Here is a 26779-nt window from a genome sequence, read left to right on the forward strand (position 1 = left end):
CCTGACCTATTTTGTGTGAAGAAAGAACCCAGGTAACTTTGCAGCTCAAGCAATTTCCAGACCTGAGGTGGTGGTTATGGCCCTGCCTCCCTCCTTGGAACTTCAGGTTGGGAGGAATAAGCACCTGAGAGACACACAGACTACGTTTTCTGGTTCCCAAGGATGGAGACTGCCCGCTGTGGGAGGAGTGGATTAGGTGAGGTCCACACCAGCCTTTGTCGCTAATGGCTGTGGAAGACTGTCTAGAAATGTGGCAGCTGAATGCAAGCATTGGGTGTTTAAAAGTACTTAACTGTACTCCATCTAGGAGTGTATGTAGATAGTGGGGAGTGGAGGCAGTGGGGCTTGATGGTATCGTGCGAAATGATCCGTTCATGGACAAGGGGTTTGGATAGGATGAGAGTTTTCTGTCCATTGTTAATATTTCTATTATTTTTCTATTAATATTTCTGATAATATTTCTATTATTTTTCAATATTGCTGGTGAAGAAAGTGGTGAAGCATGCTTTCCAGTATTCATTCAAGAGGAGGGAGACACTAACATTTTTGTAAATACAAGATAATAGTAATATTGACAAGGCATATTAATGCTGAATTGCTTATGCTTAAAAAAAAATCCTTGTGATTTCTTTTACTATTTGAGACTAAGATGGAAAGCACATACTTGTGTGGTCAGAATTTGCCGTTGGAATAGACGTAAATGAAGGGATTGGTGAGGGGTAAGAAGGGGACTTTTACTTTGTTTTCTAAAAAAGAATATATTACAAATAATCTGAAGCAAAAATGCTTAAGTTGCTAGCATTTCTTAATTCAGGGTGGCAAATACTTGATTTACAGATTATTCTCTGTACTTTTCTGTGTTTTGAAACTTTTTTTCTAACCAGAAGGAGTTAAAAACCTTGTATAAAGATGGTTGTAATTTGCCTGAACTTATTGATAAAAATGGGGAAAAAAATTTAAAGAAAACAAGTTGGGTGATATAGTCAATTGACCAGTGTGGGGATTTTTTATTATGGACCGTTAATCTGATTTTAAATCAGTGGTTCTAGTTTCCACCTTAGTCAACCTGAGCCATTGTGTGTATGCGTGTCCATCATGACATCTCTAAGGAGGTGGGAAATAGGAGAATTGGGTAGTTAGTAAAACTCTCCTGGGAGATTCTGAGGACCGTCCCCTATCACTGATGCAAATGCTTAACACAGTGTAAGTTGTACTTTCTCTAAACGTTTTTTCCATTTTTGGCATCTTTTTATCCAGGGCACCAGAACTAGCTCCTCTGAAAAGTAAAATGATCTATGCAAGCTCCAAGGATGCAATCAAAAAGAAGTTTCAAGGTATGGATTAGATTTGCTTGCAAATATTTAGAGGTGTGGTGAGCCTGGAATTGGGGGCTGCATCTTTTCTAAGAAGCACCTTATTTCCTTTGGAGAGTCTTGGTGACAAAGAAGGCACGTGCTGCCTGGTTTGAGGAAAAACCTGGAAGATTGAACTCGGCTTTCAGCATGTCTTCTGCCTTATGCTGGTCACTCCGGGTCTGAACAGCCTGTCTTGAAAACCTTATTCTCAGGGAGGGGTAGGGGTAGGGGTAGGGGGCACACACAAAAAACCCCCAAACACCTTATTCTCTGGACATTGCCCGCATAGGACTTGTTTAGGCTGGTTTTAAACTAGTTTGGGATGCTGCTGAGTCTCTCACACAGCATGTGGAGATTAATTGGTTTGTGTTGGTCATACTAAGTAGTGAATTTATAGCCTTTGAATGTGTTGACATAATAAAGTTGCATAAAAGAGACATTCATAAATGGGAAAGGATACTCTGTCTCTAGCTTTACTTTGGAATGGTATGATTTTAGCTAATTGTCTCATCTGTGTCCAAAGGAAAGTGCCCTTCTTGAACTGGCCAGTTATCTCTGACTTGCCACTGGGTGAGTGGGATCCTGATGAGACGGCCTGACCGTACTTACTGCCTCCGCCAGGAGGAAATGTTGGTATGATGGGAGGAGCATGGGGCAAATGCCCAAAGGCCTGCAATGAGGGCTAAGCTTGTAATCTAACTGCTGTGTGACCCTGGCCCAAACCGCTTAACCTCCTTCGACCTTGATTCTCTCCATAGCAGAATGGGAGGCTTGGTCTGGATTGTGTAGGCTCAGTTTAAGAGGTGTCCCACCACCTTCCTTGCCGTGGCTAGCTCCAAACAGCTGTGTGAGCCAAGGTCATAGGGCTTGGCCCAGTGTGGTTTTTGTTTGGTTTTACCATGGGTGGCTTCTATATTCTTGTAGTGGAACAGGTTTGCTCTAGCTTGTTTTGCTTAGGAAAACTCACTTCTTTTCTTAAAGCCTGCTGCTGCATAGTTCAGGCCTGTCAGATGTCAGATTCCACAGGCATTTGGGTTGATGTTGCTCTCCCCGCCCCCCCACCGCCGGAAGTGTGTTCACTGGTTGGTTAACTGATGTTTTAGCGGGACTCCTTAACGTTCCACAATGCAACTGAAAAAGATTGACAATGGATTCCTTACCGTCCTTATTCTGTGTTGCCTTTCAGTAAAGGAAATGAAATTGCTATATAGACTTGGCCTGGTGATGTTAAAGATGATCACCTTGTTGCTTTTTTTTCCCTAGAGAAACCATTACTGGCTTTCTCTAGTCAGTCTAAGCGGTCCAAAGGCTGACCTGCTGTACTTTCTGCAGCTTAAGAAATGGTCTTAAAATTATGAACAATCAGAAACAATGCAGCTGTTTGAAAAACAGTAGCTGTTTACAGAGAAGCTACTGTATGTGATTCCCTAAGTGAGCTGATTCTGCAGCGTGGTGATGTAATTTTTCTGAGAAAGCAATCATTAACACATTTTACATAGTTTTCATTGTGATTGAGTTCTTAAACGTATAGTATAATACCACTGGAGAGCTAACTTCTAGAGCAAAGGAGATGCTGGTTGTGTAAATACTCTTATTCTTCAGTGTAGTTAACTAAAATCAACTGTGCAATCAAAACACTGAATTCATATTTTTACTTACATTTTAAAAACCAAGAAAATTACTAGACCTGCTTTTTAACTTTTTATTGAAGTACAACGTAGCTATAGAAAAGTATGCATCATAAATGATTGTAGAACTCAATTTTCACAAACTGAACAAAATGGTGGTTTCTTGATTTAACAACCAGCACCCCAAAAGTCTCCCTCATATCCCTTCCAGTCACACCACTTTCTTTTACTCCTTCCTCCACGTGGAGCCAGCACCCTGACTTCTAGCAGCATAAAATAGCTTTGGCTGATTTTCTGTTATACAAATAGAATCATCTAGAATGTATGTTTTTATAAAGTTTGGCTTCTTTTAGTCAGCATTCTGTTAGTCTTTCATTTTGTCGAATGTAGCTACAGATTATTGATTCTCCTCACTGTGTAGTATTCTGTTGTTTGTATATACCACAGTTTGTCTATCCATGTTAGCGCTGGTCTTTTAAAACAGTTGCTGTCTTAGAGAAATAGGTTAAATTACTGCTATAATTCTTAAATAGAATTGTTGTTTTTCCTTCCTAGGCATAAAACACGAATGTCAAGCAAATGGGCCAGAAGACCTCAATCGGGCTTGTATTGCTGAAAAGCTAGGTGGATCCTTAATTGTAGCTTTTGAAGGATGCCCTGTGTAGACCATCATTCAGTGCCACAAATTGAAAGCTTCCATGTTTAATGTTATCCTCTTGCTATATAAATGTTTAGGCCAGGGTCTCACTGAGGGGGAGCTGTCTTGTCATCTGTTAGAGTAAATTAAATATTCTATAAACATGTGCAGATGGCCCTAAATAAATCTAAAATCTGAAGTTTTATTGGTGTGAAATTAAATTCTTATTGGCCAGATGCCTGTTTTTGATGGGTTGGCTTGTAAAGATTTTTGTTAAACTCATGATTTTTAATAATGCAGTTCACAAAACAGTACAAGGCCGTATGAAGAGAATCACTGCATCTTTGTAACCTCAGCAGTTACTTTGTTTCTTTGCTTAGAGAATTGGTCATAATCTGGTTATAATTTTGGCCCAAATTTATTCTCTCTGGAGCTAAACTGCATACTAGAAAATAAATCTCCTCACCATATGTAACAGCACTAATATACTAACTACAGTAAGACTAAGTCAGGCAGCCTTCTAATTCTAGCAACTGTGTGATGGAGACTGCCTCAGAATTGTGCACACTTCTAACCGGCGCTGATTTTGCAAAGCACTATTTTGAGCACGCGGTTGGAATACAGGAAGCAGCTCTCTGCACCTGCAGTAAGCTCTCCATTCGCTAGTTCGGGAGACTGCTCTGAGAGTAACCTTGCATCTTGGAAATAAAATCATGGTGTGTCCTCAGGAGAATGTGCAATACCTTGCAATGACTTCATTATAACACAAATTAGGGCTCCATTGTAATATACTTTGTTAATGAAAATGATAAAATGGTGTATTGACAAGCTGGGACACTTGTGACCTCTTTAATTGTGTCTCCTTCAAAATTTTGTTGCTTCTGGTACAGTAAAGTGTGGAAGAACATTAGGTACATGTTTATGCTGGGGCCTGGGAGAACTTCCAAATTTCCTAGAGCAGTTTGTGGATTGTATGGGAAATGGGGAGCAGGTGTAATGGATGACACCCACGGAAGCCACTACCTGATGACACTTGCAAGTGATTGTCCTTAACATCACAGGCATAATGACACTTTGAACGGTGTAGAGATGCACACGGTTGGACTTAGAAGTAGCAGTATTGGCTTTATGTAATAAAGGAAGCATTTTTAACTCCCTCTCGTGTAATTATTCACGGTGAATTGGGGATGGAGGACTTTGCCTTCCATAAGTGGGGTAAGGCATGGAGGTTTGGGTATTTCGGACCATTAGAGTTAAGATCACAGTTCTTTCCTCCTCTTATTGAACGAGGAAGTTGGTGTAAAAGTTGGGAATCCTTTCCTACTCTAAATGTGTATTCAAACAGCAGGCTTATATCTCCTGATTTGTTTGGGAGACAAAAAAGTTACACTTAAATCAAAATACTTCTTTCAGAGTTGTCTAGGGGCACCTGGGTAGTTCAGTCAGTTGAAGAACACCTGACTCTTGATTTCAGCTCAGGTCATGATCCCAGGGTCATGAGATCAAGCCACATGTTTGGTTCCAGGCTGGGTGTAGAGCCTGCTCTCCCTCCCTCCCTCCGTCCGTGTGTCTGTCTGTCTCTCACCCTCTGCCCCCTCCTCCACACTCGCTCTCAAAAAAAAAAAAAAAAAAAGGTCTAGAAGACAGTGCCGGCTACTGGCTTACTGTTACTGATGGACTGCTTGTCATTCTTTCTTCCGGAGTTTCTTATTTTCTCTACTGCAAAGCAGTGCTTTCAGAGACCGTATATATTAACAGCCTGCCCAAGAAACATCACAGGCCACGGCTGCCCTACTCCAGAATCAGCCATGTAGATACAGCCAGGTATTTGGTCAAAGAGTTTTAAAAGAAGGAAGCTTTTTTCTGTGGTTTTAGCTTGTGACATGTGGCGCTACCTGTGTAACCACCCTTTCCTGCTAGTGTGTGCGCATTTGCGTGTGTGTTGGGGGTATGGGAGAGGGATGCATGGCTGTGGGAATGGAAGGATTTCAAATTGGTACAGGGATGTAAGAGAACGTAAACGTCTTCCAACACTCCACTCTTACACCAGAAATTGGGAAGATGCTAATAGTTACTTGTTATCTCTACCTAGGGGAACTTTTGAGAGATTCTTACTGGATTCCTGAGGTTGGGGCCCAAGAATCCTGCTAACAAGGACTCCAGGTAATTCTGATGCAGAATTAGAGTTTGAGACCTCAGCTAACACTGGTGAGGAGTAAAACTGGCAGGTATACTCTGCTCTCAGCAAACACATTTACATTTTTACAAGTGTAAACACATTACAAAAATGTGTTTGTGGAAAGCTGACTAAAGTGATACTCTCTTGCCCCGGGAAAGAAGCAAATAAAGCCATTGCTAACAAATTCAGAGCTTGACTGTGAAGTTCGTTCTTTCAGGGAATATTAATCCCTGAGAAAACAGCACAGCGACTCAGATAATAGAATTAGGCTCAGTCGAGTGGTTTCCTTTTTGCAGAACTGCCCAGAGTGCTGGCTTGTCCACACACACAGGAAAGGCAGCTTCTGTTTCTTGACTGGTTTGTTGCTCTTGGGACTAACAGATTGGATATGCCCAGGGACACATCACTTTCCCGTGATCTGGGCATTTCTGAAACATGGCAACACTCTCCAGACCAAGTTCCAGCTGAGCTGCAGCTAGAAGAAAGGTCATTATGGTTGACCCTTGAACAATACAAGTTTGCACTGTGTGGGTCCATTTATTTGTGGATTTTCCTTATGATTTTAACATCAGCTTTATTGTAAGAATACAGTGTGTATAATACACATACCTTGCAAGATGTATTAATCTGTTATTGGTAAGGCTTCACGTCACTAGGAGGCTTATTAGTAGAGTTTTTGGAGGAGTCAAAAAATGTAATACACGGGTGCCTGGGTAGCTCAGTCGGTTAAATCCTGACTCTTGATCTCAGCTTGGGTCTTGATCTCAGAGTCGTGAGTTCAAGCCCCATGTTAGGCTCTTTGCTGGGTGTGGAGCCTACTTAAAAACGACAACAAAAAAGTAATACACAGATTCTTCACTATGGAGGTAGGGGTATCTTGCCCCTAACCCCCGAGTTGTTCAAGGGTCACCCATAATTGCATTGTGGCTGCAAGAAGGTGCAGTTCTGGGAGCCAGAATTTTGGTGGAAGGAAGGCTTGTGTAACTTGAGCTGCATCTGGCCGGCCAGGTCTGCCCTTGAGACTTCCCCAGCCCCTAGCCAGTGCCCTTGGTGGGCAGCCCTGGGACTACAATTTGGATCTCTTGTTTTCTGTCCCTAAGCTATTCCCATTGTATCCCACGGGAGTTCCTTGTTTGTGACATCTGGAATTCTGAGCTTAATCTTGTTCAGTGCCAGGGATGAGACTGGAATTGGGGCAGGAAAGGGCGTTCTTTTGGGCTTTGAATCCTGTTAGACCCAAACCTGAAGGAAGCTTAGAAGACATTTATGGAGGGTGTCTGGTGGTTTCTAAAACCTTGTGTTTTTGCTGCCTACAGGCCAGGCATCCTGGTGTGTATACATTTTACTAAATATCATGCTGAGATGACCAGAGGAACTTAGTCACAAGAGTCGCTGCTGGCATGATGGGGCTCCCAGGTCTGGAGATGGCTGTTTATGGGCTGTGTGACCCTGGAGCTTCAGGTCAATTCCTGGAGCCTCTGAAGGGCGGGGTGTAGACTAGATGTTCTCAGAACTCTCCCACTTGCATTGTCGGGGGTCTCCAATGGCAGTGGCAGTGCTGAGCCCCAGCTGTGGCCTCTGCGAAGCCTGACCTAGGGAGAACATGGCTTCTTGTCAGCAGGCTGGCGGGCCAGCCAGTGCTCTAACCGAGCCCGGGTGACTCCTGCCTCCACATTGAACTTAGCGACTGCAAGAGCCGGTTGTCCTGTGCTGCACCGGTACTCCATTTGCAGGACGCAGAGCTAGGAATGGCCGGGCCGATGAGCCAGGCTTTCAGGGCATCTGTGCCATGTTGACAAACACCAGGTGCCTATCAGCCTCCTGTTCTAGCATCTACCAAGGGTGGCTGTCTCTGTTATCTTCCTGAATGGCTCTTTCTTCCTTCCCCAGCCTGGTGATGGAAGCTTGCCCAGGAACAGCCCTGGCGAGGAGGCCAGGCAGAGGCAAACCCTATCAGGCTGCTTGGCGAACTTGGGTTCCCTTCTGCCGGGCCTCAGCGCTGCATGGCACATTTGCTGGGGCGTGTGGAGCGGAAGACTGACGATGGGCCCTTAAAGCCTGAGTGGCAGGTAGTCTCCGACGTGGCATTTTCAGAGCCCCCAGGGGCCCCACACCCTGCCTTTGTTTTACCTCCTCTTAACCGGTGGACACTGGGCCTCTTACCACGTGGTTTGAGCAGGGGGTAGGGCTGGAGCCAGAACCCAGGGAGCAGCTGCCGCCCTGTAATACCCGAAGGCGGCAGTTTGGTACCCCCAGGTCTCTCTCTGTGCCTTTCTTGCCCCAGAGCCCCCCCGTTCCTGTGCCTTCAGAGGGCATCTGCCCCACATAGGGGTTCTCAATTCTGCAGCATGGCAAGGGGATGGAACTTACTAGAAATGTAGGCTCACAGGGCCTGGTGACAATTCTGAGGCGGGCGTCCTGGCGCAGGGCGAAGTCTGGCCTCAGTTTTCCAACAGGAGACTGACCAGGGCCCCAAACCACTTGCCTTAAGGCCACCGTGTCAGCGGGAGGAGGGTTGTGACTCCCCCCATAGGGCCAGTCCTCCAGCACAGAGTCCCTGCTCCTCGTGCACAGGGGACATGGAAGGTACAGTGAGGGACCACAGGTTTGGGGGGTGTTCAGTGGCCATTGTTCATGGGGTCCATGGACTCCACAACTCTTTTCCAGCTGGCCCTCCAGGCTGCGTGCTGCACTGACAATAAGGTGGGTTTAAAACCTGCCTTGCCTTTTACCAGGTGAGCTTTCCCTTCTGTGGGGATTCTTTGTAAAATGGCGGGGCGGGGCGAGCGGCATACCGCCCATGGGTTCTGAAAAGTTTCACGTGAGAACCAAGCGCAGGGCTGGGCATGTGGTCAGCATCAGGTATTACCAGTCACTTCTGTTCAGTCTCCTGCCAGAAAGCATGGGCTTCCTCTTTCCATGTAAGCCCCCTCCAGAGCTCTAGGACAGGTAGGATGGTCTCCTCTTGCTTAAAAATCTCACAGCCCCTACTGCCTTACCTGTCCGGACACCTTGTCCTTTGTAACCTGGCTCTACAAGGCCCCCTGGACCTCACTTCCTGTCCCTGCACCTGCCGTCCCCTTGGCCTTGGGCCTTTCTCCCCTCCCCTGACAAACATCTCCTGCTCTGGTGAACTCGAGCTTAAGCTCACTTTTCTGGGGAGCCTTCCTCAAACTCCCAGGATCCTTTATGCCCATACCATTGCAATACATAGGTGCCACGTAGCATGATTAGGTGGCCCACAGGAGCCGGGACCAGGTCAGGGTCCTGCAGATTAACGGCAGTACTGCCTGGCCTCGGGAGGATTGCTCAGTGCGGAGGCTGCCGGCTTGAGAACATGCTGCCTGGGTCTCAGGGTTCCCGTGATGGCCACCCACAGAAGTGCCCTCTGGTGGGTTTGACTCCTGACATACGGAGGTCTCAAAGCAGGCAGTGGAGGCTAGTTCTTGGATTGCCCTTCTTTGGCACCCTCCCCATCGTGCTGGACCTGCTGTGAGGGTGTGTGCCCTCTCCCTAGCCAATCCAACTCCTGTCACAGGCCTGAGGCTCAGGAGGGTGATGAAAGGGGACAGTGCTTGCTCGAGGCAACCCCTTAACAGGACTGGTTGATGCTGGCCAAGCCCCAGGCTGCTCAGATTCACCTGCTTGCTCCTGGCTTGGTCCCACCCATCCTGGGACCCGACCCCTCCAATCCAGGTGTTGCTCAAGCTCAATTCCCACTGCTTCCTCCAAGACCACGCTGCCTCCAGCCACCAGACACAGTGGGTCTTAGGATCTTGGCAAGTCTGGGCTGGCTGCTCCAGCTCTGGACCACACCCCTGAGGCACAGAGGAGCGTCCAAGCCTCAGTCAGGACACAGATTCCCTTGCTCGTTCACAGAGCTCACCCCGGACAACAGCCTAGGCCACCCGTGGCCTGCTTAGGTAGCCTCCGATTCTGAAGGGTGGGGGCAGCGGTCAGCACATCTGGCCACTGGGTGCCATGACCGGGAGAAGTGCTGGGGGAGCCCCAAGACAGCTGCAAATCTCCTGATTTCAGGGGAACCAAACAGCACGCTTGTTCTTCCCCTGAGGGAGACCGCCCCTCTTCGTTCCTCATCCTGGGCCCAGCAGCCAGGCCAGGGAGCCCCAGCAGACCAGACAAGACCGAAGTGCCGGGCGACAACGTTGGTTTTAATGGCATTAACATCCGGAGGTCATACATCAGTTCTTGCTGGCAACTTCTCCCAGGGCTGAGGGGCTGCTGCCTCACTGGGCCGGGCTGTGACCCTCCAGTCTGTCCCACAGCCTTTGAGGCTCCCCACCCGGCCCCGCCAGCCTCCCAGCCCCCAGCCCAGTGAGAGAAAACAATTGCACTGATTGACACACGGGTCCCCAGAGGCCCCAGCCTCCCCAGCTCACACCCTGGGGTCTGTCACGGAGCTGATAAGGGCTTTGGCGTCTGCTCGGTGGTGGTCCAGGCCTGGTCCTGGGGAATAGTGTTTATCAAACGTGACAAAGGTTCTTTTATAAACAGGGGTCTGGAAGATCTATTTCTGTGATTCTAAGAGACTCTCGTCTCTAATGGCTTCTCTCAGAGCTACTGGAAGTTGGGCCTGGATAACGCTGTTGGTTGGTTTATTTATCTGTAAGGAATGTGTAAGGCATTTTGGTAAGTTGAACAGTAACTTCTCTTCCCGCAGAGGAGACTCAGACAGAAGTGCCCTCCTTTGAATTGCTACTGTCCTCCTGCGAACAAAGGTGGGCAGACGGAAGGAGAGGCTGGGGTCAAAGAGCCAAGGCGAGCACTCACCCCGAACTCCTAAGGACCTCCAGTCACCCCTTGGGATTAACACCCCCCACCACTCCAATACTTTCAGAGAACACCCAGCCCAGCAAGTCTGGAAAACCAGAGTGGACTCCGGGGGCTGACAGGAGCCGGGGACACAGGAGAGGGAGGGCCCTGAGTTGGGTGAGGACCCTGGTCCCCCAGGCTGCAGACCAAGGACCTAGCTGGCAGTGGGGGCCAGAGACGTACTTCCCACCAAGGGGAGCCACAGGAGGGCAGGTGCTGGGCCCAGCAGGCTGAATGTCCTGCCACCTGTTTTCAGGAGTCTGTCCCCACCACTTCCGGCCCCCCCCCCGGCCTGGGTCTCCTATCTATCCTGCGTCCTGGGAGTCCTGGGGCTCCCACAACCCCACCTGGCTCTTCCCACCCTGACTCCCACGGGGTCTGCTCTGCTCTGGACCAGGGCCCAGCTCCGGGGATGGGGCAGCTGAGGCCACGGTTAGGGCCAGGACACTCACTGTTCTGTCCAGCTGCTCCTGCAATTTCTTCACCGTGTCTTTCTCCTTTGCCAGCTGCTCCTGGGTCGTCTTTAAAAGCTCCTGTAATTTGGTGGCAGCGCGTCCCAGGTCACTGGTTAACTTCTTCTCTTTTTCTAGTCTCTCCTGTGGGTGGTCACAGGATCAAAGGAGATCAGCTGTCACATGGCACACAGCAGAAAGACCACGTGGCTATATGCCCGGGAAGCCGGAGTCTTCCAATGGCGGCGGGAGGATGTGGTCTCCTGGTCACCCAGAGACAGATCTGTGTCCCAGCTACCAGCACTACCAGGACAGCTTCCTATGACACGGGGCATGTCCTACGGCGTACTGTGGCTAGCGTGACCGAGGAACTGAACTTCCAGTTTTGTTTAATGTAAACAGCCCTGCTGACTGGTGGCTGCTGTGTGTGACATCGAAAGTTTAGACATCCTGCCACCCCCATCACCACCAAATGAGGCTGGACCCTGCCCGAGGGGCCTCAAGATAGCTCCCACCGCATGGAGCCACAGTGGGAGATGGTGGCAAGAGCCGGGGCGGGAGGGGTGGTGCTCCTTTCCTGACCCCACCCTGAACCCTGGAACAGACCTCCCGGGCCCCCTTACCTTCAGCTGCGTGGCCTCCTCTGCTTCTGAAGACTCGAGGGGCCCCATGCTGCGGAGCTTCTCCAGCTCTGTCTGCAGCCGACACGCCGAGCTCTGAGCCTTGGTGTAGAGAGAGGGCAGCGGGGCATGGGTGGGACGCCATACACACCCCACAGGTCCCACAGGTCCTACAAGTCTGCCTGGGGACGCCCACCAGGAGGGGATTAAGGCTGTGGCCAGGGAGAGCAGGCGGGACCCACACGCATGGGGCAGGGGACTGTGTGGCCCCACCCCCCACCCCCCCCCCCCCCACCGGGAGGGACAAGGCCAGACCGCCTGGCAGACCCTGGCCCGCACCCCCACTGTCCCCGACACCCCGAGGGCTACAGAGGCAGGGCCTGACCTCCTCAAGCTCGGCCGTGAGCTTCTGCCGTTGTGTCTGCTCGTCCTCCAGGAGGGCTTCCGTCCGCTCCAGCTGCGTCTTCAGCTGCGTGGAAACACCGCACAGACTGTGGGAACCCGGTGAAGGACCCCCTTGGGAACCAGGGCTCCTGGGCAGGCGCCGTCTCCTAGCTCCTTGCGCCCCCTCGGCCTTTCCCTGCCCCTGGCTGCCCACCAGCTGGCTGACAGTCGCTCCCACACTCCCGCTGCGGGGAGACGGTGCCTCGGCCCCCGGGTCCAGAGCCACCACCTCTGCCGACCTCAGACACCTTTCCTGAGACTCACAGCACAAGGAGGCCTCAGAGCCACCGTGCAAGTCCCAGCCCCACAGTGTCGTGCCCACCACTGCCACTCTGGTGACAGGCCCCCACTTCCCGCTGAGGGCTCGCAACCACAGCCACTTAGGTCCAGAGTCTGGAGGGCAAGCACCCTGCTGTGACGTGCCGGCGAGGGCCGGGGCGGGAGACCAGACTCCCTGACTGCAGGCCCAGCCGCCCTGACTCCCTCTTCCCCCCACTCCTGCTCACAACTGTTAAGATCCAGCGCCCGACCCCTCTCCGTCTGGCTGCTTCCCTGCCCCTTCCTCTGCTCTGGGACTTCCTCAGAACCTGGTGGTCCCTCTCAGGGCAGAGCGGGGTGGGGAGAGCCGGCGCTGGAGGCTGCAAGTTGCCAGTGTTTAGCCGGAACAGAGGCCTGCCGCCTTTGCTCTCCAACCGGGCTCGAGGGGGCCCACGCGGGCTGTTAGTGACAGACATCTGGGGACCGGCTCACCGCCCTAACCTCGACAGGGTCCTGCTCTGCTGGGGGGGCCTCAGGGGGGACAGCCGGGGACCCAGCTACGTCACCATCCTCTACGTGGCTCTGCATCTCACTCAGCTGCTGCCTGACCTGAAACAGGGAGGGTGGGTTTGTGCAAATACACAGCCAGACACACGCCCACCGTGCCATGCACACACGCACAGGCCCCTCAGGAGGACAGCACAGGCTCTCCACGGCTGGAGCCCCTATGGGGGACCTAGTTTGGGAACTATGACCTCTGTCAGAGTCCCCATGCAGGTTCACTGGGCAGGGGGCCAGTGCCATGATCCCTCACCGGAGCCAAACTCTGAGGGGCCCACGCTGGTCCCATCCACGTGCTTTGCTCCAAGGCCAGCCGTGGAGCCCTCCCCGGGAGCAAGGTGACCCCTGATGGACACGGCATACACACAGCTAAGGAATCCAAACGGGAGGGAGAGGCGGTGGACAGGCTCTGCACAAACACTGCCTATGTCCCTGTCCCGGATTCCTTCCAGATGCAGCCCACGATTTAGGGCCTAAAAAAGATCACGAGAGGACACGTGCCTATCAAGGTCCCATCACACCAGAGCTCCATCGCTGGGAGCAGGTGACACACGTGGTGGCCCCCAGGCACTGGGCCTCCAACCTGAAGCGGAAGCAGCATTGCCCACAAAGCGCTGGTAAAGGTTCTAGTCGGTGGATCTGGGTGGGCACTCGGTGCGAGCTCTCCAGAGGGCATGGATGGTCTCAGGCCCCATTCCAAAAGGCCCTGCTCCAAAGGGTACCCCTAGTGCGTGGGTACCCTTTCCTGCTTCCCTCCTTCCCAACACCAGCCCCCCAAAGGTGACCCCAAAATGCGCAGGCCTTTGATGATGAGGAATTTGGGGATCTTCTCTGTACACGACCTCAACTGGGACAGCACCCCTAAGGCTGGTCGCCTAGACCCGGCTTAGGTTAGCAGCTTTCGGGCTCAGGTGATTCGGCATGGATGGCATCTGCCCTCTAGTGTGACAGTCCCAGGTGAGGCCCTAATAACCCGAGGGGCCCCTGTGGAGTCAGGAACTCGTGCCCCAACATGGATGCTGCTGTGAGAACGCCAGCACCACGGACCAGACCTTCCGTCTCCTCTCAAAAAACCAGGCACGTGTGTTTGTATCCAAGATCTACCAATTTCTAAGTGTTAACAGTGAACTCAAGGTGTGAAGAAAGACCACAGATCCAACGGAATAGGCTGTGGCCTCCAGGGCCACGGCTTGTGGCTGTAGTCCCACAGCTGGGACCAGGACAGGGAAGGCCCGACTCCGTGGGGCCTCACTGACCTTGCCGGGCGGCAGGGAGCGGGGCAGCTGCCAAAGCAGACAACTAAGAGGACCCGAGGTCACCTGCACGGCAGGGAGCCCCACACAGCAGGAAATGGCACCCCCAGTTATCCCCCTGCCTCAGTGCCCACCCATACATTTGACTGAATGGGTCTGAGTCACTGCTGAAGTGAGAAAACACCCGAGGGCCATGGAGGGTGAGGTAGTGCTGAGCCACAGGGCTCACAGAGATTTGAACTTCCCAGAACCCCTGCCCTGAGGTCCCAGTGCCTTTACGGGGCCAGGCCGCACCAGGGGACGTGTGACTAGAGCCCGAGCACTGGCCCTGGCAGCCACAAGCCCAGCTCCGAGTTCTGGGCCAACACGCAAGGAGCCCTTTCAGCACGGCTGATCAAAGCCGGGCCCAGAGGTTACACCGGGGCACACCCCACTCCACCGTGCCGTGTGACCTTGCACGGGGTGGAGAACCACGACTGGCCGATGAACCACACACATGCACACACGCCCTGGCACCGTTCCCCTCCTGTCCACGCTCATTCACCAGGGCGAGCTCATTGCTTTGTTTCTGGGCTTCACTCTTGGCTGCATCCAGCTGAGACTGAGATTCTAATAAAAGTTGCCTCAACTTGGAGAGAAAACGAATCCAGGTGATGGGGGGAAAAGGAGAAAAGAAAACCAGTTCCTATGAGTTAACACCTACGCACACAAGCTGCTCCAAGCCCTGAGAGCTTTCCGGAGCAGCGTGGGCCTGGCAGGGGCTCCTCGGCCTCCCCAAACTACGGTTTCTCTCTGAAGACGTGGGGAAGACAGAATCCACTACAGGCCTGTCTTGGATCTTCGTTTACAGACCATCTTATAAAATACGGCCAAAAGTTTGAAATCAAACCAGGACTGGTGGGGGGGGGGGGGTGCCGCCTCTGAACAGTCAGTAAACGGTATCAGATTTAAGCCCATTTGTCTCTGAAATGGTGTCCCCGGGCCAGGGAAGGAAGTGGCCTCACGAGGCTGTCCTGCTGTATGCTTCCCTGCTGGTGGCACGATCTTTCTGCCATTCGCCCATGACACCCCTCTCAGGTCAGCTGGCCCACGGCCAGGGCAGAAGCCCGAGAGCCCAGACTCTGAGTTCCTATTAATGAGCACCATGGAAGGAGAAACCCAGGACGGGCTGGAGACCTCGCCGGGCAGACTCACCCCTGCCACCTCCTTGGCGTAGCTCTGGCACTTGGCGCTGGAGGCCGCCATGTGCTTCTCCAGCTCTGCTTCCAGATGTGAGGTGTGTTCCCGCACCTGGATACACACACACACACACACCACAGGCCTCGAGTGGGCCAGCAGGAGGCACTGACCATGGGGGACAGGGTGACGGGGCGCAACAAGGCTAGCTGCCCTGGGGTAGGGGCTGGGAGACTTTCCGTGGCCTGTTGGCAATGGGCCAACCAAGGACAGGCAGAAATGAGGCCCTGGCAGCAGAACGCCGTCCTGAACTCCGGCACTCCTGGGCCCAGATGTGTTCCAGACTCCACGGTGGGGAAGAGCTTTTAGATTGCCTTGTTAGGTGGGCACCAGAGGCCCCCTCCACAAGGCCAGGGCTGACCGTGTCTGCAGAGCCCTGGGGCCACCCGGCGCCCCTCCCACGCCGCAGACGCTGCCGTGTGCCGGGGCCGGGCATCCCGCACAGGTCCCCTGCTATCTCGGGCCGCTCTGAGGTGGCAAGTGGCTCTCAACAAAGAAAAGTAGGACAGACGAGATCCCTCCGCCCCTCTCAACACGTGCGGTCCGCGAGGGAGAAAGAACTACGGTGGCCTCTGTAATGAGGAAAGCAGCCCTCTGGGCAGAGCCCCCGTGCCTACCTGATCTGAACTTTCAAGTTCTCCTCTCAGCTTCTCTACGATCTCTTCGAGATGTGTCACTGTGACCCGTGACTGCAAAGCAAGGGCAAGGTCCCATCAAATGCGAGCCCCTGGGAGGGGATGGTCCCAGGATGCGGTGCCACGTGTCCCTGGACCTGAGAAGGATGGGACCCCCTCTCCCAGGAAGCCCAGTGGTACCCGCCCACCTCATGCATGACCAGCAGCCTCTCCCTAGGGTAGGGGTGGGGGTGCCCTGGAGACGGAGAAGTCGGCAGTCACTCTGTAATCAACACTTTATGTGGCATCGCCAAAACCCAGCGCACTCGCCTCCTGTCTCCCAGGAGACCCACGCGACCCCATCGGCGCTCCCCCTGGTTTTGATGAATTCTGATCTAGCTGTGGGCCTTTGGGAAGTTGTGTCTGAATTCCTAGGAAAGGTGGACCCCCCCCGGAGCGACACCCAGGTCACCAGTCCCAGGCCAGGGTCTCAGGGCCCTTCCAGTACCTTCTGGAGCTCCTCCTCCGTGGCACTCACTTTGGCCTTCCACACCTGCTCCTCCTCCTCCACGCTCCTCTGTAGGTCCTTGAGCATGCCCTCCTGGGGGAAAGGGACACTGAGGCGGGGCCCCTCTGCCTGTAGACCACACCCCCATGAACACAACCGCAGCCTAGTGCCCCTGGCTCCTCTGGGATGGCTGCCTGGCTGTCAGCGTGGCCCAGCTCTGACTTTGTCATAGTTGTCACATGGGGAGGAAGGCGGGCCACAGTCCCGGAGTGGGGTCTCTGGCCAGTGTGCGAACGAAGGCTGTGCGTGGGCCATGCAGGGGAATGAGGTCTGTGACCCGAAGGACACCACCAGGGTTCTCATCTCCGTTGGGTTTGCCACCAGCGCTGATCTTGGGCCCAGGACGGGGTCGGGCAGGAGGTCTAGACCTAGTGTGGCTCCGGCAGTCACATGGACAGTGGCTGCAAGCCTGCCGTCAGCCAGATGCCCACCTCTTCCTTTCCCAGAGTGTTCCGTGTCCCGACTGTCTCTGCACCCCCAGCTCCAAACCCACAGCCCAGCTCTCTCCTCCGCTCAGAAGCAACGAAGGCCTGAGCACCTCCTTCATCCCCTTTGGGGCCCAGGCAGGGGCAACGGCTCGCCCAAGGGTGCACAGAGCCAGAGTCTGAACCCAGGGCTCTTTCCCCCAGGGCCACTGGCCTGCCCACTGCCTGAAGGCTCTGAGAGCTCTTTCCTGGCAGCCCCGTGAGGGACACCCAGCCAAGAGCCTTGCCAGAGGCCCTGCCTCTCGCACCCTACCGTCTCCGCCAGGATGGTGCGGTACTGGTCACACTCAGCCTGCAGACTGTTCTGGGTCTCCTCGGCCTCCCTCAGCTTGGAGGCCAGGTCCTGAGGGCAGAACAGGGGTCTGGCTAGCCAAGCACAAAGGTTTCACCCAGCTGCCTGATGAGGCAGCTCCGGGCACCCTCCCTTCCCAGCGACAGGGGACAGCAGAAGTGACCGCGGCAGCCCCGGCAAGGGTGTGTGTCGGCACCCGTGCTTACCGAGGAGGGCTCTGTGCTAGCTGGTGGCGGCTTCAGCAGCTCAGGGCCCTTCTCTCGGAGTTCCTGCAGCCACTCGGTGTAACTCTGCCACAAAACACACGAGGTAGGGCCCGGAGACATTTCCTGTGGGCAGTGGGGTCCCGCGGGAGCCACCTCGCCTCCTACCTGGTGTGCCGAGCTGGAGAGCGCTGGCAGCAGGGTGAGCAGGGCTTCCTTGGTCTGTGCCTCGGTCAAGCTGAGCTGCCTCTCCGATTCCTCCTAGAGCAGTGGTGGGTGGGTGGGGGAGGGCAGCATTCAGTTGTGACACTTAGGGCAACCCCAGGGAGTGTTCCTGGAGATGCCCGGTCCCCACCTCAGCTCTTCGGGGGAGGAACAGAATCAAAGGAGAAGACAGGTAGCTTCCGTGGGACCGAAAGGGGTGGTGGAGTGGGGGCTCAACCTCAGCAGCCTGGCTCTGGCCACCTCAGCCTGCGCTGGGTCAGTCCCGACAGATCTCACTGCTGACGGGGAGACAGCAAGGTGCCCACGTGGCAGGTGCAGGCTCCTGACACCCCCCAGCAGGAACCTACCCACCATCGGTTCTGAATTTTGGAAATCTCCACGTGAGCATGTGCATGCTCCTGTGTGCGTGTGGACGACCAAGCTGCTGGGGGGGGGGGGGTGCTGAGGGGGAGGCAGAGGACAAGTGAATCTCCCAGCAGCCACCACTTAAGGGCTATTGCCAGCCAGGAGCAGCGGGGATCAGGACCCCCACTCTGCAAAGGAAGGGACCCACCCAGAAGGGCTTGGTTGGGGTCCTGGCTCTTCTGAAGCCTGACTCACACTGGCCAGGCTGCCAGGCCAGACCCCATCCGCCCTCCTTGAGGCTCCCACGCAAAGCGCAAGGAGGACCCCGGGGCTTTCCTCCTTTCCAAGGAGGTTTCTGGCTAAAAGAGTCTTATCTAGTATCCTGTGCCCAGTAGGTTGAACCTGCTGCCGACGGCATGGCTGGAGACCTGAAGGTGACACTAGAACTCTGACCGGATCAGGACCTTCCAATGCTGTTCTGGAATGTGTATGACAAACGGACGCCCCATCCGCCCACAGCACCCATGTGATCTGTACTCAAGTCTCAGAAGTGGACCCTTCTTGGCTCACCACCGATGCAAACAACGCTGCTGGTGGATGCCGGTGGCCTGCTCTGAATCCTTGACCTCATGACCCCATTCAGGCCCCCTGGCCACTTGAGTCCCAGACAAGGGCCAGAGGACCCAGAGACCAGCTCCTATCAATCTGGCTGCATGACTGCAGATGACATCTCTCATTACAGCTCCTGCATTTGCCAAAGAAAGGCCACAGGCTTCCAGGTCACCTCCGAGGAGTCTAACTACAGCTGTTGACCCGAGGCCAGCCCTCCACCTCCTGCCTTGTCTTGGGGCCTCATCTGCTACAACCCTCAGGCTTCCTGGGAGGCTCATGAAAGTCACTGCAGAGCTCATGATAACAGGACAGACATTCCTTCTGCATGAGCGAGGCTGGGAGGGGAGGGCTAGCCTCCCCGGGGCCTTTCATCAAGGACGGAAACGGGTGGCAAGAGGGGGTGAGTGAGGCCTCCCATGGCTGCCACTGCAGGCCACGTCCCCAGGCCAGAGCTTAGTGCTGGGTCCCGGCCCAGGGCTCCAGAGGCAATGTGGGGCCCCAAACACGGAGACACCCACATTCCGCCGAGCTGGGCGGCACAGATCCCGGGACCTATAGACCGCTTGCTGCTAAAGACAACTTTCCTTCTGCTACTTACGGTAAAGATCAACCACAGGACTTACTGGGCCAGGATCTCATGGGCCCCAAGAAAGTGGCCAGAGAGAAAAACAACTTGAGGACAGCCAACCTTGGGCTCAAAGGCAGTGAGGCCAGAAGGGCTCATAGCCCCATGGCCGCTCAGTCTCTGCACCCTAATGGCAAAAGGCCCAGGTGAGAAAAAGCACCGGGGGGTACGTTCCCCTCTTCACCTTAAGGAGAAATGAAGGAGAGGGAGGAGGAGGGTAAGGGGAACGATGCAGGCGCACAGGGCACACTGTCCGCTGGCCTCGGGGCCCCCTGGCACGCATCTCCGAGGGGCCTCCTGGCACAGATCTCCGAGGGGCCCCCTGGCACGATCACCGAGGGGCCCCCTGGCACGGATCTCCGAGGGGCCCCCGGATCTCTGAGGGGCCCCCTGGCATGGATCTCTGAGGGGCCCCCTGGCATGGATCTCTGAGGCTCCGAGGCCAAGGCTGCTCTGCACGCGGTTTGTGTGTTTTGTGTGGTTTGCTAAACCACACAGTTGCTGCCGACCGAATCTTGACCAGCAGGGGAGTCTGCATGTGTGGGACTCTGACCTTGGCCTGGGTCAGGGAGCGCAGCTTCTCCTCACAGGCTCTCTCGGCCGAGGCCAGAGCCTCCATGGCCTTCCAGTTCTTCTCTCGGAGGTCCTGGGGGCAGAGGCAGGAGAGGTCAGCGGCCAGGGAGGGTCGGCTGCCCACACATCCCACCTGGGATGCCTGAGCCGGGCTCAGTAGCAAGGGAGAACCCTCCCCAACCCCACTTGGGACCCCAACGGGGAGACTGCCAAGGGACAAAACGTGCTTTATCTTGGCGCACATCGCCTGGTTCCTCTGGGGCAGCCCGCTAGGGAGCGGCCGTGGCACCAGGGAGGCCAGGATCTCATGGGCCCCAAGAGGAGGCCCATGAGAGGAGGCTCCAGTGTGAAGGAGAGAGAAGACAGGGTCGGCTGGCTCCTCAGAGAGAAGCAGCTCCTGTCACCACCGACCCCTCAGCTGGCTCTGGCCACGCCAGGCACAGGGAGGGCCAGGCGGGGCTCCCGGGGGAAGAGGAGACGGGGGAGCCAGGGAGCCCAGGCCACCCGAGGAGCAGTGAGGGGCAGCCCGGCAAGGAGGATGTAGTGGGGGCTCTGCACCCCCTGCAGAGGAAAGGGGCTTCCATATCCCCTTCTCCTGACATTTGCCTCCCTACTCCAAGGTGACCATATGACCCAGACCAGACCAACTGGTACATTCTGACCCCACCATGGGGTGGGGGTAAGGGGGGGCAAGGGGCTCCATGCTTGGGCACGTGACCCAAGCCGATGGGAAGGGAGTCAGCTCTGGGCCTTATGACGGACCCAAAGGGGAAAGGAGGCCTCACCCAAGCCGCCAAAGGCAGGCAGGCTTCCAGCCACGAACAGCACGACAGGACATAAAGGGGTAGCCAAACCCTTTCCTGAGTGGTTAGGGGTGGGATTCCCACAAGGCCAGCCTCACACCCACGCTTCTCAGCACTCACATTGTTCTTCACTTTCTGCTGCTCAACTGCCTCCTTGAGCTCGGTGGCCTCCTTCTCCAGATACCGCACCTGGGACTCCAGCTCCTTGAGGCTGAAGGGAGACAGTGACATCACTGCTGCACTCCAAGGGCCGCGCCACCCCAGGTCCTGTCTCGGGAGTGCCCCTTCTGCTGCCTGGACACCTACCCGGAGCCACTTGGCTACGGGTCAGTCCCCTCCCACTGCCCCCAATCACGTCAACAGAGCACAAGCTTTCAAGGGGAGCCCAAGGAACCGCCTCGGCCCCATCCTCTCCACTCATCCCGAGTGCCCAGGGGGCTGGGTGCAGACCCAAAAGGCCACCAGAATTACACCTGGTGACACTGGCTGCTGGGATTGAAGAGGTCAGAGCAGCCACAGTGGCCGAAACAGGGATGTATCCCAGACAGTAGGGTTTGGGGGATGCTTTTTCTTCTACTGAACAATATGTGGCTTCTATTCAACCTGGTCCTGCTCGGTCCCCACAAAACATGTCAGCTGGCCCTTCCCTATGGCCACAGCCACACCTGGCCCTCCGAAGACATCGGCTGGGCCTTCTCAGAGGTCGACTGAGCTAGACTCAGGTGGTGTTGTCACCTGCACACCCATCGAGACTCCGGACGCCACTGCTCTCATCAGCTCATGACAGGCCAGCAGTCTCTGCAGGGTACAGCAGGACCATCCTTTGTCCAGAACCTAACTCTGCTGAGACCCAAAGGCTCCTCCCTCAGGCCTGCGCCCGGGCTCTGGGGAATCAGCTCCAGGTGACGCCCCAGATGCCATGGGGTTGGCGAGATGTCAGTCCTGTCTCCACATTCAAGAGCCTAGTGGGCTTTGACCACCCTCATCTTCTAGACAGTGAGAGGTTAACGCTGCTACAGATGGACTAGCTGTTCTGAGTCACAGGCTTCAAACAGGGGCCTTAACATGTTGGGTTCTGCATTAAACTTTAGGGCAGCGAAGACCCCAGGAACAGCAGGAACAGGTGAAATCTGAAGCCCGGAAGTGATGAACTTGGAAAGAGGTCCCCCACCCATGGGTGTGCCCACCAGAGGGGGCTGCCAGCAGTCTGGGGGAGGTGGGTGGGGCCCTGGCCACTGCCAGCCAGATGAGGACATACACATCTGCATTTCTTTTCATGGGCCGCGGTCAACAACGTTTTTGCAAAACACCATTCTCACGCACCTTAGGACTGAACAAAACAATTGTGAGCGTGGGCCGCTAGTTGCCCCAACCACCCTACCAGGGAATGGGTTCCCACCGTGGCAACGCCTCACCTCGTTACTCTTAAAACAGTTTTGGTCAAGGCCTTGAAGTCAGTTGTTGACTTCTTGGGGGGTGGTTTCAGGCCCAAGGAACCTTGACCTCACCCTTAAAGCTGTACTGGGACCCCTCGCAGCAATTCCCTCAAGCACCCCCCACCCCCCCACCCCCGCCCCATGAAAGAGCCTGCCTCCAGCAAACCACCACATGAGCAAACCCAGACAGGCAGATGGCAAGGACACACTGACAATCAGCCCCCTGGCGGCTGCTGCCTGGGTTCCAGAACATCTGGGTCGGATCACTCATCTCCACCCAGAACAGGATGGCCAGACTTAGACACAATTTCCAGATAAATTCAGAAGGAAATTTAAAAAAACGATTTCTGCCAAACACATCTGCACAATGCAAAAAATTAGAATGAACCATTATTTGCAGTGTAACTTTGATGCCCCAATAATTTGCTCTGTGATCCAAGAATGTGATCTTAAAACACAAAAGCAAAAAAAACCCTCATCAAACACAACCTCTCTACTCCAATAAATACCAAGAGAAACAAAATACACGTGAACTTTCTGCAAAGTAGCACAGTGGGAAAGGAACATGGAGAGTTTGGTCCTGCGTCTCCTGCAAGGCATTTTGGGCCCTCTGGCTTCCTTCCTCAGCTCCCAAACCGCTAAGCCTGAGGCTAAGAAACATGGACCACGGCCCGAGGAGGCGCAGGGGAGGTGACTCACTGGTGGCAGCAGCCAGAACAAGGGAACCATGTCAGCTGATGGTCTGGGACATGTCTTATTGTCTGCAAAGGGACAGAGGACACCCTTCATGCCTCACCCCCCGTGACTATCCTGTGGATCCCTGGCCACAGCAGCCAGGACCCTCTCCCAAGCCTGTGGACATCTGTTCAGGGACGCATGCTCCAGAGGTGATGGTCCCAAGGACTCTAAGTCCCCTAACTCAAGCCACTCCACCCAAGTATTGGCTCCAGCCTTTGCAACAGCAAATAAACAGTCCTCTAGCACAGCCTCGTGCTGGGTCACCAATACCGAGAGCGAACAAGGTCTGCCAGCAGTGAAGTTGCCTCGCGGGCAATCCTGTGACTTGGGTCAGCTCTCAACTGCACGGACATTGCAGATCTGTGCAAAAAGCTGGAGACCTCCTGGGTTCTCTAGATGGGTGTGTAATCATGGCTGCTACCTGATTTACGATCTCAGTCCCTAAAAAACCCTCGCCTTGTAGACATGGAGACCCTCCGACCAGCTGAGTCACAGATGGATGGATGGACAGGAGGGGGCAGAAGGTCCAGAAGCCCCCACCGAGCACCTGCCAGTCTCCACACAGTTGAGCCTCGCTCCTCGAGAGGAGGCAAGGAGCTCTTTGCAAGGAGGCCTTATTTTCTGGCCAGGCCTGTTCCCTGTCCTCAGAGCCACCGGAGGGAGCAGGGAAAGGCAAGGGCCTCTGAAGGGGCTCTTCCCCAGGGAATCTGTGCACCCTGCTGGAAGCCCTGGCTCCTGGGGTCCTGGCCACCCCACGCTAAGGCTGCGGGCCTCCGCTTCCACTTACTGGGCCTGTTGCTCCACTTGGCTGGCCTGGAACGAGAGACAGAAAGCGCCGCGGTCACCATGAGACTGGCCTCGTGCGGCAACTAGTCAGGACAGGGCCCATCCACGGTCGGCCCTCTGTGCTTGGCAAGGTGGGACTCGGCAACCTTCTCCCTCCCCTCCCGAAGGCTGACCTGGGCGTCCTGGGTGTCTCGGGCCTGGCCCGCCTCCAGCAGGGCCTCGATGGACCGGATTCTCTCGGTGAGCTGTGAGTTCTCAGCCCTGGCCTCCTTGAGCTGCCCATGGAGACCACTCAGCTCCTCACACTTGCTCTTCATCTCCGCCTCGGAGGACTGAAGTTTGTTGTGCAGCTCTGAGGAGAAGCGTGCAAGGGTGGGTGGGGGCGGGAAACGTCAGCACAGCCACCCCCACTGCCTTCTGCGTGCGCCCAGGCCCATAAGACACACTTGTGACCACCAGGCATCTTAGCGGCTGAGGGACAAAGTCACTCTGGCTTTTGCTCCCCAGCGCACACTGGGGTGGAACGAAATGCCCTGAGATCGCTCATGGGAAAATGATGCCACTCTGAAATGGATTCCAGCTGTAGCTGCTGAACTTTTGTTCTCTGGGACACTGGCTCATATCAGCTGAGCTCTGCTTAGGCAACTCGAACCCAGCACTCCCGCCGACCAGCCTGGTCTCCTCGTCTGGCTGCTCTGCTCCTCCGTATCCCCACTTCTCACCAGCCAGCGAGGCCTGTGGGTTCCACATCCGCTGTCTGCCAAATCCCTCCCCGGCCCACCAGCACCCTGGAGCCACCTGGGCCCAGCCTGTTGCCTTTGGCCGGAATGACTGCAAGAGCTTCACGCCTGCTCCCCTGGGCCACTCCTGCTCCTCTGGTCCAGTCTCCACCCAGCACCGGAGCATCCACAAGTACAAGGGGCTCATGCCACCCCCGTCCCAGACTTCCTGAGTTGCTCCCAGCACGCTACACCTCACAGGGAGGGCTAACTGGGGCCCCACACTGGCCAACCGCCTTCTTGTTCCAGTCACACTTGTTGATCTTATGCCTCTGTTTCTTGTATGGGCCAAGTTCAAGTTCATCCGCATTCTCAGGGGCCCTGTGCTGGCCATTTCTGCCTCTTCCCGATCTTTGTGAGACCAGCCCCTTCCTGTCATCCAGACTTGGCTTGAACCTTCCCTCCGCCTCAGAGAGGCCTCCCCGACCACCCAATCTAAAGCCACACCTGGCCCATTAGAGTGAGGTCAGCAAACGAGGCCCAAGGGCCACCTCTGGCCCACTGCCTGTTTTTGTAAGTAAAGCTTCATTGGAACACAGCCAGGTCTGTCTGTTTATATGCCGTCTAGGGCTGCTTTTGCATTATGACAGCAGAGCCGAACAGCTGTGACAGACCCTGTGTCTGGCCCACAAAGCCAAAACTATTTACTAGCTGCCTCTTCAGAGAAACAGAATACTAACCCTGCATTAAGTCATGCTGGCTGTTTGAAGCCTGTAGAGCACAGGGCTGGTTGATGCATGGCCCCCCACCTGACTACCGTCTCTCCTGCTAGAATGTGGCCCTGCTGCCACTGCTTTACTCCTGGCCGAGCTCTGGGTGCCTATGGCAGTCGCTAAGGAAATACTTGTGAGCAAGTGACTATGGAGTGGTCACTGGCCTCGTCTGCCCTATTTCTCCAGGGGCCCTCAGCATCCTCACTTGGCCACATTCTCCTGATTATGAAAGTTACCTGTATGTAGGCCTAGGGGGACCATAGGCCCCACCTTCCAAACCTAGCTTTTGGGGTGAGTGAGCCAGGACAGGTCCAGAAGGAGTCCACTGAGAAGGTCGGCAAAGGCCTCAGGGTTGCTGCGGCTCTCACCCACAGACGATGCTCCAGAGGGGGCCCCATGGCAAGGCAGGCTCCAGGCGGTGGCACCTTCCACGCCCCCGACTCCCCAGCCCCGCTCTCAAGCTCCGCCCCGACACCTAGTTCTTGCTGGCTCTGCCCGCCTCCTGCCAAGACCGTCACCTCATGACCACCTGAGGGGCAGAGTCAGGGATCCCATGCTGCCCTCACTCGCCAGCAGGGCTGGTCATCTTATGGGCTCTGGCCCGGCAGTGGGGCCAGGGCGGTGTGTGGCTCCACATCTGGCACAGACCCTCAGGCCCGCTGGGAGCCAACAGGCCACCCTTACCGGCCATCTGCTGCTGCTGCTCCTGGGCCTTCTCGGCGTCCGCCCGCAGGCTGGCATGACTGGTCTGTGAGCGGCACAGTTCCCGGCTGACCTCGTCCAAGCGCTTCTGCAGAGCCTCCTCACTCTCCTTGTGAGACACCTGGGGACCGGGCACAGGGAAGGGGGCCGTGAAGATGCCAGAGGGAGGCCAGCCCCTCAGCTGGCTCTGACGTCGCAGATGACAGAGAGCTCTCTCCAACCTGCCAACCTACCCCAACAGCCTTTATCAAATGCTCCTGCAGGGGCGCCTGGGAGGCTCTGTCGGTTAAGCATCTGACTCGATTTCAGCTCCGGTCACCACCTCACGGTTCGTGAGCTTAGCCCAGAGCTATGCTCTGTGTTGACGGTGCGGAGCCTTTTTGGGAATCATTCTCTCTCTCTCTCTGCCCCTCTCTCCTCTCTCAAAATAAATAAATAAACTTAAAAAAAAAATGCTCCTGGATTTCGGGGCATCTGAGTGGCTCAGTCAGTTGAGCATCCAACTTCGGCTCAGGTCATGATCTCATGGTTTGTGAGTTTGAGCCCCATGTACAGCTCTGTGCTGTCAGCTCCGAGCCTGGAGCCTGCTTCAGATTCTGTGTCTCCCCTCTCTCTCTGCCCCTCCCCCGCTCATGCTCTGTCTCCCTCTGTGTCAAAAATAAATAAACATTAAAAAAAATTTGAAAAAAAAAATGCTCCTGGATTTCTAAAGTCAGTTTACCCACCGGAAAAAGCCAGGAGGCCACGGCCACCCTGGCCCCTCAACGGTGAGTTCTTGGTAAGGGGCCCCAGGTGATGAAGCGCAGTCACAGAAAGGGAATAGC

The 26779-nt window shown here is 55.0% G+C and overlaps 2 protein-coding genes across 7 annotated transcripts in view; one reads left to right on the forward strand and one right to left on the reverse strand.

Annotated features, from left to right (window-relative positions):
* The window catches only part of DSTN (destrin, actin depolymerizing factor), a 36158-nt gene extending 31382 nt beyond the window's left edge, over positions 1-4776 (forward strand). Inside the window, exons 3-4 of the mRNA XM_047854498.1 lie at positions 1258-1334; positions 3539-4776. Coding sequence (XP_047710454.1) covers positions 1258-1334; positions 3539-3648 — 187 coding nt within the window. The 3' untranslated portion in view covers positions 3649-4776. The remainder of the gene's footprint in view (positions 1-1257; positions 1335-3538) is intronic.
* Positions 4777-9950: 5174 nt separating this feature from the next.
* Positions 9951-26779, reverse strand: part of RRBP1 (ribosome binding protein 1) — a 65784-nt gene continuing 48955 nt past the window's right edge. The window contains exons 8-24 of one of the 6 annotated variants that reach the window (XM_047854484.1): positions 25938-26076; positions 23935-24113; positions 23763-23788; positions 20922-21012; positions 19979-20071; positions 17787-17879; positions 17622-17705; positions 17377-17466; positions 16579-16671; positions 16074-16145; positions 15415-15510; positions 14765-14848; positions 12908-13015; positions 12090-12173; positions 11708-11806; positions 11085-11228; positions 9951-10526 (exon numbers count right to left, since the gene is read on the reverse strand). In XM_047854484.1, the coding sequence (XP_047710440.1) occupies positions 10488-10526; positions 11085-11228; positions 11708-11806; positions 12090-12173; positions 12908-13015; positions 14765-14848; positions 15415-15510; positions 16074-16145; positions 16579-16671; positions 17377-17466; positions 17622-17705; positions 17787-17879; positions 19979-20071; positions 20922-21012; positions 23763-23788; positions 23935-24113; positions 25938-26076 (1614 nt within the window). In that variant the 3' untranslated portion in view covers positions 9951-10487. The remainder of the gene's footprint in view (positions 10527-11084; positions 11229-11707; positions 11807-12089; positions 12174-12907; positions 13016-14764; positions 14849-15414; positions 15511-16073; positions 16146-16578; positions 16672-17376; positions 17467-17621; positions 17706-17786; positions 17880-19978; positions 20072-20921; positions 21013-23762; positions 23789-23934; positions 24114-25937; positions 26077-26779) is intronic. The other 5 variants (XM_047854485.1, XM_047854486.1, XM_047854487.1 and 2 more) reach the window with 5 other exon arrangements.

Source organism: Prionailurus viverrinus, chromosome A3 (assembly GCF_022837055.1).
Source record: "Prionailurus viverrinus isolate Anna chromosome A3, UM_Priviv_1.0, whole genome shotgun sequence".
NCBI lineage: Eukaryota > Metazoa > Chordata > Mammalia > Carnivora > Felidae > Prionailurus > Prionailurus viverrinus.